General features: G+C 36.8%; 2 protein-coding genes and 1 long non-coding RNA gene across 7 annotated transcripts in view; 1 reads left to right on the top strand and 2 right to left on the bottom strand.

The window, feature by feature from the left end:
• LOC111491772 overlaps positions 1-5,132 on the top strand; it is a 15,402-nt gene extending 10,270 nt beyond the window's left edge. For 2 of the 5 annotated variants that reach the window (XM_023140805.1, XM_023140802.1), the window contains 11 exons: positions 553-641; positions 714-784; positions 1,564-1,674; positions 1,950-2,009; positions 2,295-2,432; positions 2,583-2,688; positions 3,715-3,786; positions 3,861-3,919; positions 4,004-4,163; positions 4,317-4,483; positions 4,582-5,132. In XM_023140805.1, the coding sequence (XP_022996573.1) occupies positions 553-641; positions 714-784; positions 1,564-1,674; positions 1,950-2,009; positions 2,295-2,432; positions 2,583-2,688; positions 3,715-3,786; positions 3,861-3,919; positions 4,004-4,163; positions 4,317-4,483; positions 4,582-4,866 (1,318 nt within the window). In that variant the 3' untranslated portion in view covers positions 4,867-5,132. Of the gene's footprint in view, positions 1-552; positions 642-713; positions 785-1,563; positions 1,675-1,949; positions 2,010-2,294; positions 2,433-2,582; positions 2,689-3,714; positions 3,787-3,860; positions 3,920-4,003; positions 4,164-4,302; positions 4,484-4,571 lie in introns of those variants that run through there. The other 3 variants (XM_023140804.1, XM_023140803.1, XM_023140806.1) reach the window with 3 other exon arrangements.
• Positions 1-5,397, bottom strand: part of LOC111491773 — a 16,566-nt gene extending 11,169 nt beyond the window's left edge. The window contains exon 1 of the long non-coding RNA XR_002719761.1: positions 5,308-5,397. This is a non-coding gene — a long non-coding RNA (uncharacterized LOC111491773). The remainder of the gene's footprint in view (positions 1-5,307) is intronic.
• Positions 5,398-7,665: 2,268 nt separating this feature from the next.
• On the bottom strand, positions 7,666-11,645 carry LOC111491771 (protein SMAX1-LIKE 4-like). Its single transcript, XM_023140801.1, has 3 exons — positions 10,287-11,645; positions 9,386-9,587; positions 7,666-9,306 (listed from the first exon to the last, which is right to left on the bottom strand). Exons 1-3 carry the CDS (start codon positions 11,450-11,452, stop codon positions 7,720-7,722), a joined length of 2,955 nt encoding a protein of 984 aa, XP_022996569.1. The 5' UTR covers positions 11,453-11,645; the 3' UTR covers positions 7,666-7,719.
• Between the last annotated feature and the right edge of the window lie 404 nt (positions 11,646-12,049).

Below are 12,049 nucleotides of genomic sequence, written 5' to 3'. Positions count from 1 at the left end.
TTTTTTTTTTTTTTTTTTTTTTTTTTTTTTTTTTTTTTTTTTTTTTTTTTTTTTTTTTCAATACCAAATGTTTCAAGGCGGAAAAATCAATGTCAAATAAAAAGGAGCCATGCTAAAACAAAAAAGGGCTCCAATCAAGTAAAAGGAAACTTAAAAGATAATTATAAAAAGTCTTAATGATTGAGGCTCAAAGAGAGACATGCAACCTAAAATGAGCTCAAGGGTCCCCTTAAATCTCTTTGACTCGCTAAAACCTTGTTGTTCCTCTCGATCCAAATACCTTACAAAAGTTGATATGGGTGTTTGAATATGAATAAGATGACAGGAGAACTTTTGTGCATACCAGATCCAATCTGAAACTTCCAATTTCTATTTGCTAAAGTGGTTCTTGCAAATGTTAGAAACTCTTGATTCAATAGATTTTCTTTTTCCTTTCCCTTTATTGGGAGGCAGGTTGACTCAGCATAATATATGTACTCACATTAGTCCAAATAATATTTCATGTTTGTCAGCAATGTGTTCCAAAATATCCCAACATGTATGTTTTTGCAGGGAAGCTTTGCTTTCTCATATAACAACTGGGGACGATGTAGAAGTCTTGGGTGCTCTAAGTGTTCTGGCTACACTATTGCAGACAGAAGGTCAGATCAATGCAGTTATTCAACTTCCTTCACTCCGTTATTCTTTTCTTATCATGCATCCCATCTCTGTAGAGCTGGATGAATCAATGCTGGATGCGCTTGGAATCCTTCCTCAAAGAAAACAACATAAGAAATTGTTATTGGTACTCTTCCATGATATACAGGACTCTTTCAATAGATAGCATGTGTTGGTCCTTTTCCATTATGTTCTCGTCAGGCTTAATTTTGTTTTCTTGACTGATATCAACGAACATTATTGAGCACTTCTCAAATGGACAATATGTGAAGAAAAAAAAAAAAGTATGCCTGCCTGGAATTTCCATATTTTAATTTGATCTCTTGATACTTCAGATTTATGTAGCAATTTATTGATTTTTGATTGCTCCATCTATCACACTGAACTTGATTATTGGCATTTTTCTAAATTTATTTTGAAATTATTTGCATCTGAACTTGTGATTTATTTTTTGTAATCTTGGAAGTATAGATATTTGAAGATTTATATCAGTTTATAATCCATTTCCAGTAGATTACAGTATTTGTGTCAACTTCAATGAAGTAAATTTTAAGGCTGTTTGTGGGGTTGAATCCTCAATTACGTTGTTAACATATTGGTCATCTTCAATGGACTCTGTAGTGTTAAATTTTTATTTGTATTTTTATATGCTTTTATGAATAAAGTTCGAAAAATTTGGGTCTGTAACTTTAAATTGAGTTTTATTCTTTCCTGATGCTCTTGCATATGTGGCTCTGTCTTGTCACTGTTTTTACATGTTGCAGTTTACGGCCACATTTGATCATGTTTTCAGAATTTGAGTACTTACTACCTGTTAAGAACCTAAGATTATGCTGTTTTATTTTTGCACCTGCTTTTTGACAAACACGTTCAGACAAGTCTCAAATTATAAATTATATTCAACAGGAAGCCTTAGTTAGTGAGGATTCTGGCGAACAGCAACTCTTTTCTTCAGAAAACGCCTCATCGAAAGGTGGCATCGATGTTGAAATTGATGGTTACCTAAAGAAGCTTAAGGTACTCATTTTGTCTTCCATGCTTCCACTAACCTTCTTACATGCTAATATTAAGAAAGGAATCATATTTCTTCGGCCTCTTATTGCATACAAGAATTGTAATACTGAAAGGCTTTCAAGGGCTACTCTGATAATATTTTAGTTGCATTTCTGAAGTTAAACTCTGGTTTTTTATTATGGCACCTTAGTTTGAGGACAAAAAGGTTTAATTTTATGCTGCTTGATTCTTATTTGATCACTTGCTAACTGTTTTCTGCCTTCCTCTCTAACTATCAGGATTATGGCATTTCATATTTTCTTAAAGTAGGTGCAAGCCCTCGTGCCCTTAGGTTTGAGGTACTTCTCTTTATCTTATGGATATGAATTTCATTTGGATCAGAAACACTTTTCATATATTGTGTGTTAGTGATGATAAAAGTTTCTCACTTATGCTGAAGCGAAAACCAAACAAAAAGAACAGACCGTTAAAGCTACAGTTAATGATAAATTATTCTGTTGTTACATGAATCAAGATGGTTATCTCCTCCTGAAATGATATCATTTTATTCACGTAACAGCGTGAAATCATTCTTGTACTACGAGCGTGGGTGGGTTAATCCATTTTTATTGGCCATGTTCTAGGTGCTAGATGCATTGGTCAGCCTCTTTTATCGTTCAAATATATCTGCAGAAATTTTGTGGGATGGCGGGTGGCTTCTGCGGCAGTTGTTACCTTATAGTGATGCAGAGTTTAACAGTCATCATCTAAAATTGCTGAAAGTAAGTTATATATGGAAGAGGAATGAGAAGTCACATTCTATTTCTGTTATGGATTCCTTGAAGGAAATGCATCATGATTATTACTTGTATCTGTAAAAGAAAATGTTTAGCCTTGTTTTTTCTGATCTTTTTCTCTTTGATATCTAATAGGATTCATACAAGTACTGGGCTACTGAGCTCTTACAGGAAGCTAGAGGAATTTGGTCTGATTTCCTCGTAATAATTCTTTCTGACAAGTGGAAAAAGTGCAAAAGAGGTACTTAATGATGAACGATTAGCTAAGAAGCACAAATACGAATTTGAGACATGGATACAATACAACACGTACTAGAAAGAAATTCAAAATCAATAAATTTATGCATTTATACGCTAAAGTTGAGTGTTAATATATCTCTCTGATATGATATGGAATCACTACAAGGGGGAGTAAGATTCGGATTTCCTTGTTGATTAAATATCTCAAGGCAAGAACATTTGTTTGAGATTCGAATCACTCTACAAGCAAGATTGATCATGTCCAGCTTGAATGATTCTTGTTGATTAAATATCTCAAGAAAAGAACACTTGTTTGAAATTTGAATCACTCCACAGGTAAGATTGATCCTGTCTAGCTTGAATGATTCTACATGCAACCTAAACTGTATAGAATTGCAAAGAAAGTTAGCCGTTGGCTAATGGAAAGCACACATGCTCATTTTACTATATTTTTCAAGTCTCCTTTACAATGGTTAACATACATGGCTTTATATAGCCTCAAAATAAAACCCTTGACCTTACGTGAGGCATTTCAAGAGTTTGTAACATTCATACTTTATGACTATAATTAGCCTAATTAGCCACTATATAAATAAACCTTAAAATACATTAAAGAAACACTATACCTCTAAATTACTCTAAATTATAATCCACCCAAAATTTATAACAATGAAACTATGAAACTTGATTATTCTTCCATGTGACATGAATTGAAACATTTTATTGATAACTTTGACACTATTTTCTTCCCATCATCCTTGAAGTTTATATTACATGATTGATGTCTCGGTTCGTATCACTTTCTCTAAATTATTACTTTTGTCAACCTATATTGATTTTGGATCATTAGTGTCTAGGACATATTTGTTGTGTTTACGAGTGTACGATGTGTCCAACAAGTTTCGGAGTGTCCAAATGTCTGACACATGTCAGATAGGGACACGGTAGCCAAACTGAAGTATTTGTGCTTCTTCGATGATAAATGTATTAAGAGTTTTATGCGTGCTGAACCAATAAACTTTTTTAGCAATTGAAGCCCCATCACCAATGAAAGAACCAAAGTGCATCCTCTTGTATTCTGCAAAGGCTTCTGTCGTAGGTAAGACTGCTGACTAGTTATAAGATTCATAGTTTGTGATTGATTTCCTTAAATTCAACTTCTTGTCCATACAGATGCTGTTCCACCCGAATCATCGCTCGCTGCTGGTCAAAGAATGTCCGAGTTGGTAAAGGTGTCTCTCGTCCCCCTTCCCTCTTCGATTAACTATTTTGTGTGAAGTTTCTTTTAACAATATATTCCCCGCCTTTCATTCAAGGTATTTGTTCTTCTACACCAACTTCAGTCATTTTCCCTTGGCAAGGCTTTGCCAGAACAACCCTTTATGGACCCTCCCTCAGAAGTTTCTGAATGCTCGCGTGCAAAGGTTGCTGGGCTCGATGCATCAGGACCTAAACCGGGTGCCGAGTTGAGACTTGGTTAGTTTTAAACTTTGAATTGCTTACTTTGTTTTTCTTCATTTACACACAAATTTAGATGGTAAAGTTGTGTAGGATTCGAACGTATTTTTAATTCAATCACGTCGGCTGCTGTGAGTTTGTGAATAAACCTCCATAGTTGTTGCTTTCTAGATGGATCTGTACCTTGTAGAATTTCATTTGAGAGAGGCAAAGAGCGCCATTTTTACTTTATTGGAACTTCCATGGGAACTTCCGGATGGATAATTCTTGCTGACGAACTGCCATCAAAACTGAATCGTGGAATTATTCGAGTTGCTGCACCTCTTGCTGGATCAAATGTAAGAGTGAAAGAACTCTCGATTTCGAAAAATTAATCTTTGGCTTATCTTTAATCTTTCCTTGCTTGGATGAGAACAATTTTTTTAGTTCTTATCAGCCTAGAATTGATGAAAAGCATCCAAGATGGCTGCATTTGAGGATTCGTCCATCAACTTTACCCTTTTTGGATCATCCTGCTAAATATGGTACCCTCTTAAACTTAAAGACAGAGCCTTTTGTGGATGGGAGATGGATCCTGGCATTCCAGGACGACGATACTTGCAAATCCGCTTTATCTATGGTTTTGGAGGAGATTAATCTGCAAAGCCTGGAGGTCGAGAGACGACTTAAACCGTTGGTCGACCTCGAAAGAGCTGTAGATTTTTCCGAGATGCATTGTTAAGTTCTACTAAGTAAGTCATTGACTTGTGAGTGAATGTATTAGCTCAGAAATGCAAAGGGAAAAGGGAAAAGGAAAGTAGTTTTAGGATGTGAGAGTTTGTATCATTGTTTGTTTGTATAGTAATAGTAAGTATTCATTCATTTGTTGATCTGTAACCATCGGCTTCTGCTCTCTCCCTCATTGTGTAATCAGTAATAACATGAGTGTATAATTGATTGATTGAACTTTTAAGGTTTTCTCTCGATATTTCATCGCAAAATTCTCTATTTATTTTTGTAGAGATTAAATTTTTTGATGTATTTCTATCGTGGTTTGTAGTTAACCAGCAGTTAGTACACTTACCTCGATGAGCTTACTCCAAAAGTTTGATACTTATATGAGTTATTCGAGCTTAGGTTAACCCTAACAGTTCAAGGGCGAACCACATACTCTTGGCTAGACTACATTGTTAGATAAACATGACTTTTCACAATAGTATGATATTGTCCACTTTAAGCATAAGTTTTCATGGTTTTGCTTGGGCTTCCCAAAATGCCTCATACTAATGGAGATAGTATTTCTTGATTATAGACTTTCATCCAACATACATGTGTGTTTGGGCTAGACCACATATTTGGACCTAAGTCACATGCATCTAGGCTATGGGCTAAGTGAATTGGGTTAGACTGCGTAGGATTGGGGCTCTAGGCAGAGTGTTGAGTGATGGACTAGGTTGAATGTGTGGCTAGCCAGAAATGATTGAACTATGGATTAAATTGGTCTATCGTTTGGCCACTTGTTTTTCAGTGGTTCAATCATGACTTTCTTGTCTTCTCCTCCAGTGAGTTTTTACTGACAACTTTCAATGGTTGAAGTTGCGATGACGAGCTCTTTTCAATGACAATGACAAGCTTTGAAGGCATGATGGTGTGGTGGAATTTTAAGGAAACAGGGAGACGAAAATCTGAAGGTAAATTTGAGAGGATAAAAGAAATATTTATTAACTATTCGAATCGACTGACTTCATGCTATACGACACGATCATGAGACTAAGTCATCCTCAAAGATAGTGAAAGCAAAGAACGAATAATAGATTCATGAACGAACGATGATTTCAAACAACGACAACTCTCGAATCAAGCTTCAATAAAGTGTGAGAAATACTCACCAAATTTCTCACATTTCCCATCAATCGAGTTGAAGAACAAAATTATTGGAGAATCAATTTATTAACATAATTGATATCTTAATCGCAAGTTAAACTCGTATTAACAAATAAATTAAAAAAAAAACAAAAATTAACTTGAAACTTCAAATTTAAAATAGATAAAAAATAAAATGCTCCAAATCTAAACCTTAATAAAAAAAAATAAAAAAAAGTAAGGAATGATTACGAAATTCTTGTTTCACACGTTCAAATAACATTCGTTCATATCATATCATAAATATTTTTGTTAGGTCACAAATCCCATAAAAAAAATAATAATAATAAAAAGAAAAAGGAAAAAAAAAAAAGGAAGAACAATGATGAATGTTTCATTGGGTTCCCTTTATCACAATAAATAGGATAATTAAAAAAATTTCCCACTAAAATTCAATTATAGCTCACCTTTTTATTTTTTCAATTTTTCTATTCTTTTCTTCCAAATCCATTCATCATGAGAGACCAAATGATTGCATCCAACGGCGGATGTGGGGCCTTCACCTTTATTTATTTATTTATTTTATTTTATTAATAATTATACATTTGATTGAGATATGACATTAAAAATTCTCTTAAAAATAAATCATTTCATGTGTTCAAGATTTGGTTTGGTCTATATAATCATACGGAAATCATGCCTTGCACTTCACATGCCCATGCATTCTTGCTATCCCCTATTTTTTTTTTACCCATTTTACCCTTTTCTAATTCTTTAAACAATTTTTTTTAAATTATTTACTAAACTTAACTTACTCGATTGGGTTGAATTTTTTAAAAATCAAAAATCAATTCCGTTTCTTTCTTACAATTTGATCATCCCGAAAATAAGGTTACAACTAAATCTAACCCTACCTAACTTAATTTTTTTTTAACATATTTAACGTTTTATAACTTATGTGAATGATGTGTTAGTGACTTATAAAAACTTGATATTTTAACTTTATAAAATTTTAGTTATTAGGAACTTTTTTTAATATTTAAAGAAAAAACGGCTCCGTGTAACGACCCTAGATTTATGGTGTTCTCTCTTAAGCAGAAATAAACATAAAAAATATCATTGATTGTGAGATCTGACGTCAATTGAAGAGGGGAACGAAACATTCTTATAAGAGTATGAAAACTTCTCCGCAGTAGACGTAATTTAAAAATATTGAGGGGAAACTCGAAAAGGAAAAGTTCAAAAAAGACAATATTTACGGATGCTTGAGCGGTTATAAATGACAATATTTTACGATGATGTTTTTAATATTAATTTTCGCTCAAATAACATATTATGATGATGGTAACCACTTTAAGTTAATAAAAATCTAGGACAGTTACACGACATCCCAACTCAACCTAACCCTCTATTTTTTAATGGTAAACTATAAAGTTCTTACATTTTATCCCAACACAACTTAATCCTCTATTCTTGAGTTATAAACTCTATCAGTATCACTCGAATCACACATCCAACCAAATCCAACTCAACTCAATCCAAGTACGGTTTGATCATTTTGTTAAGTGATGTAAATGTTTGACAACACGTTCGTGGGTAAGTTTCATTACGACGTATTAAGTCCAAATAATTTGAATATGATAAGAAAGAAGAAGAAATGAAGAAAGTGAGAATGGTATTAGGAAAAGTGAGAATGGTATTAGGAAAAGTGAGAATTTTACAGTGACCATTTTCAGGCCATAATAGAAGAAACTGTGATTTTTTTAGGGAGACAAGAACCCATATACCCATTATCATCATCATCATCGTCTTCTTCTTCTTCCTCCAAAACGTGTTTTTGTTCCAAACACAGCCTTATATCTATACCCTTCCCGCCATATCTACCACTTTCCAAGCTCGTTTGAAAAATCTCCTTCACCCATTTTTCAAACGTTCTCTTAGAAAATGAACCAAATCCTTCTATAATCCTCTCTAAAACCCCCTCTTCCACTCTAAATCTACTATCCCATTTCCACTCCTTTCCCTTTTTACACTTCTCTTTGTTGTATGCCTCTCCCATTTCCCCCCTCAATTCCTCTCTTATCTCTGATTCTTGCTTTGATTTTCTGTTCAGGATGAACCGATTCGTGATCGATTCCAGAAACCCATTTGGAATCGTCGTTTCCCGCGTTAGATCGCTCGATGTTGGACTTATCTCTCCATTTGGAACTTCTTCTTCTTCTTCTTCTTCTTCAATCGCTTTGATGTTTAGATCTAGGGTGTTCTTGATGCTTGGTTGATCCCTGAAATCTGTTCTGTTCTTTTGATTCTTGATTTCCAATGCTGCGTTGGTTCTTTGGTTTTTTGATTTGTTTTCGATTTCCCATTCTGCTTTTCGCTTGTGATCTGAATTGCGTTCATCCCTAGCTTCGATCTTTAGCGTCATCTCGATTACGGAAGATGATGATGAAGAAGATGCTCTGTTCTTCATTTTGTCGGAGGAATCGTCTTTTGTTAAAATGAATATCACTTTTTTTATGCTTTCTTCTTTCACTTCTCCCAATTTCCCGCTCTGAAATCCATCTTCGAGGAGTTTCATGAACTGGGAATCCACCATATCCACATCTTCCACAAGAACTACAAGTTCTCTGTTCGATTTCAGTGCCTTTTCCAGTGTTTCAGATCTAGAAATCTCCATATCTTCGCTTTTAGCATTCAAATTCAAGAGAAAATCGACCGACCCAAATACGGATTCTGCAATTGCTACACCCATCTTTCTTTTTCCAATGAAATCATTTCCTTCCATCAAAACCCATTGGATGGATTTCTCATCGTTCTTCGCGGAAATCACTGCTTCTGCTATACAAGGAATCGATTCTAATTGCCATGGCACATTCTCTTGCAGAATCTTCAAAATCTCTCCTCGTTGGCTCTTTCTTTCGCTTTCAATTTCCATGGATTCCGCTGAAGAATCACAAAAAAGAGAATTCCCCAGCTCTAGAGTGATCTTCACTTCCTTGCCCACCATGTGTTTGAGAGAATGCAAGCATGGTTCTCGACTCTGTTCATGTTTTGTTGCAGCATTTCCAAAATCAAACTCGATTGTTGTGCATGATTGTTGCCGTCTGAATCGAGGAACAAAGCTAGAACTCTGCAATGCCTTTGGTGTTTGATGAGCCGTGAATGAAATACTAGAGCTTGATTCATGAAACTTCGGCCACCATGGATATGATGAAGAAGAACATGAGAAACTTTTCCCTGCTAAGCTCTGAACAGAGCCATCTCTGTGAAGGCTGCTACATAATTTGTTCCATTTTCTCTTCAATTCCACCAACTCGTCCTGTAGAAGTTGTGATTGATTCTTAACTTAGTCATACTTTCAAGATGATTTCAGAGGCATATTAAACAATTTACAATACCTTTGAAAGGGATTGGTTGGAGTTATAGTGTTGTAGCCAAGAGGGAACTTGTTTGGAGTGGAAAGATTTCAAGTGTTGGACTTCATTTTCGAAATTTGTAGTGCACTCTGCGCAGCAAGTAAGGTGTTCATGTTCTTCTTTGGCGATGAATGGCTTTGTTTCCATGGGTTGAGAGAAGAAGCTCAGCCTTGAATCATAAGCACTGCGCGCCATAACAGAGTTGTAAAAGTTTAGCAGAGATGAGAGACAGTGAAAGAAAAAGAGAGAGAAAGGATTTGTGTTTAATTTCTCCGAGTAAAACTCTGTGAATCAAAACCATGCGTGGTTGAATCATAACGAAGAAAAGGAGGAAACACAAAGGACAATATCCCATCTGACTTTCCCCCAACATTACTTTTTTCTTTTATGTTTCTGTCCTTATTCTCATCAGATCATGTCTCTACCCACCACCCTAACACAAGTACAAACCCTCAGACTGGAGCTCTCCACCATGCTATGATGATATTGTTCACTTTAAAAATACAAGTTCTCGTGATTTTTCCAAAAGGCCTCGTACCAATAAGGATCTCATGATCCTTTCTTAAATTAACCAATGCGAGACTTCCCTCTGTAAGATCCTACACGGTTGAGGAGGAGAACAAAGCACCCTTTATAAGAGTGTGTAAGTCTCAAAACCCAAAAGGGAGGACAATATTTGCTCGTGGTGAGTTTCAACCATTACACCCTCCCAATAATTCTCAACCGAAACTTCAAAAACATGATGATTATGTAGGTTCCAACCGGATGAATACTTTTGAGTAAATTTTAAACCGAGAAGACAGGCTAGAAAAATGATTCACACATGACTGAAAAATGAACAAACAAAATAGAGTGATAAGAGAGAGAGAGAGAGGAATGGTACCTAGAAGCATGGAGAGACAAGGCAAGAGAAGAAGAGGAAGGAACAGGAAGAACATGAAGATCCCACTGAGTTTCGAGAGGAGGCTGTCTCATTTGACATCTCATGTAATTCTGATAAGTAACCACACCCATAACCCAAATCTTAACCTTATGATTATGATTATCAAAACCCCTTAACAACAATCTCTCAATCTCCCCAACCAACTCATCCACTTCTTTACTATCCCTCTCCACAACCCATTTCAAATCCCCAACATAAACCACAGCTCCTCCTCCCCCACCATTGCCACTATCTTCCCCCAACTTCCTTCTCAATACCTCACATAAGTTGCTTTTATTGTTATGATTCCCAGCCATCAGCATCCCCATGAATGGAAGAAACTCCACAAACTTGACCCCTTTCATCTCCTCTGGCACCTCCCCTGTTTTGAACTTCCTCATAACCCCCAACACAACCCCTTCAGTCCCTCCAATGGAGTCCCCAACCACAACCACATTCCTCCTCTTCCTCATTCCCAAGAAAGCCTCAAACACAAACTTGCTTACATTATCAGTGTTAGAAATGCAAGCAGAAGGAGCAGAAGGGAAGAAGAAGAGTGGGGAGGTTTGAGGAGAGAAGAAAGTGGGGTTAGTGGGGTTAGTGTGATTGGTGTAGTCTTCGATGTTGTTTTTAACGGCAGTGCTAGAGAAACCCGCCTCTCTCATGACGCGGCTGACACTTGGGTCGTCCAGAATTGAGATAACAAGATGCTGGAGCTCCACTTTGATGGCGAGAAGAGGGTGTTGGTGGGTGGGTTGTTGGTGTTGGTGGTCGAGGGAGCCGCGGCGTTGGTGGGCTTGGGCGCGCTTGAGGGCAGCGATGAGGGCGTTGGAGAGGGAAGGGGAGTGGAGGAGAGGAGGGGAAGTAGGGAGGCGGTTGAGGGCGACATTGAAACAGAGCTCGAGGGCTCTGGATTGGAGAGGGTGGGGGTGAGGGGGGTGGGATTTGAGACAGGCGCGGCGGAAGAGGGTGAGCGTGGAGGGGTTGGAGGAGAGGAGAGTGGAGGCTACATGGAGAGGGGTTACATGGGAATGCCCGCGACGGGCGGCTAAGGAAAGGGAATGCTTCAGAACCGAAGCAGCCTCCGGGGTGAGGGTCTGCTGAGAAGCACAAGCTCCTGATCGCATCACTTGCCGGAAACCCACCCCCCCAATAACGCCAACTTCGTGGTGGTGGTGGTGGTGGTGGTGGCGGTGGTGCTCTTTTTCCAAGCAGCCTTCTTGGCTTTAAAAGAGAGAATAGAAGAGAAGAGAGGGTTTTGGGGGTTTGGAAAATCCCACTCCAACCTTCTTTATACTAACTTCATGCTTTGTCTTAGCTCCACCTCTTTGTTTCTTTTTTTCTTTTTATTTTAGCAATGTATCTTAGAACCATACCTATTTGAAATAAAAAATAATTGATGGGTAGGGTATTTTGTCTTCGCATACTTACTTTGAATTTCTATGATTAAGCTACCGAAAAAGAAGGTACGCTTTGTTGGTATTATGCAGTAACCTTAAGTTATTTGAAGCCTTTCTTAATCATTATATTATATCTTTCATGACAACTCTTATTCGAATGTAGTCTTAGTTTATTCGGGCGTCGATTTTGTTTTTAATGGGTAGCAAAGAGTTAAAGGGTTGTATTTTCCAGTAGTTGGTTGGGTTATGTTACATGATTGCAAATAGCACATAGCTAAATTGGTAGGATTTATTTAATTATTAATTTTGAAAATCCAATTAGAA

The sequence above is a fragment of the Cucurbita maxima genome, unplaced genomic scaffold (genome assembly GCF_002738345.1).
Source record: "Cucurbita maxima cultivar Rimu unplaced genomic scaffold, Cmax_1.0 Cma_Scf00017, whole genome shotgun sequence".
In the NCBI taxonomy this organism is placed as follows: Eukaryota; Viridiplantae; Streptophyta; class Magnoliopsida; order Cucurbitales; family Cucurbitaceae; genus Cucurbita; species Cucurbita maxima.
The sequence above is the reverse complement of the archived record's forward strand: the minus strand, read 5'-3'. Positions and strand labels throughout refer to the sequence as shown.

Bases quoted from the DNA above. Each gene is read 5' to 3' on its own strand.
- LOC111491771 (XM_023140801.1), bottom strand. From the start codon at position 11,452: ATGCGATCAGGAGCTTGTGCTTCTCAGCAGACCCTCACCCCGGAGGCT. The intron at 9,588-10,286 runs GTACCATTCCTC...TATGGCGCGCAG, and splicing joins TTGTCTCTCCATGCTTCTAG to TGCTTATGATTCAAGGCTGA. The intron at 9,307-9,385 runs GTATTGTAAATT...CAACTTCTACAG, and splicing joins CCAACCAATCCCTTTCAAAG to GACGAGTTGGTGGAATTGAA.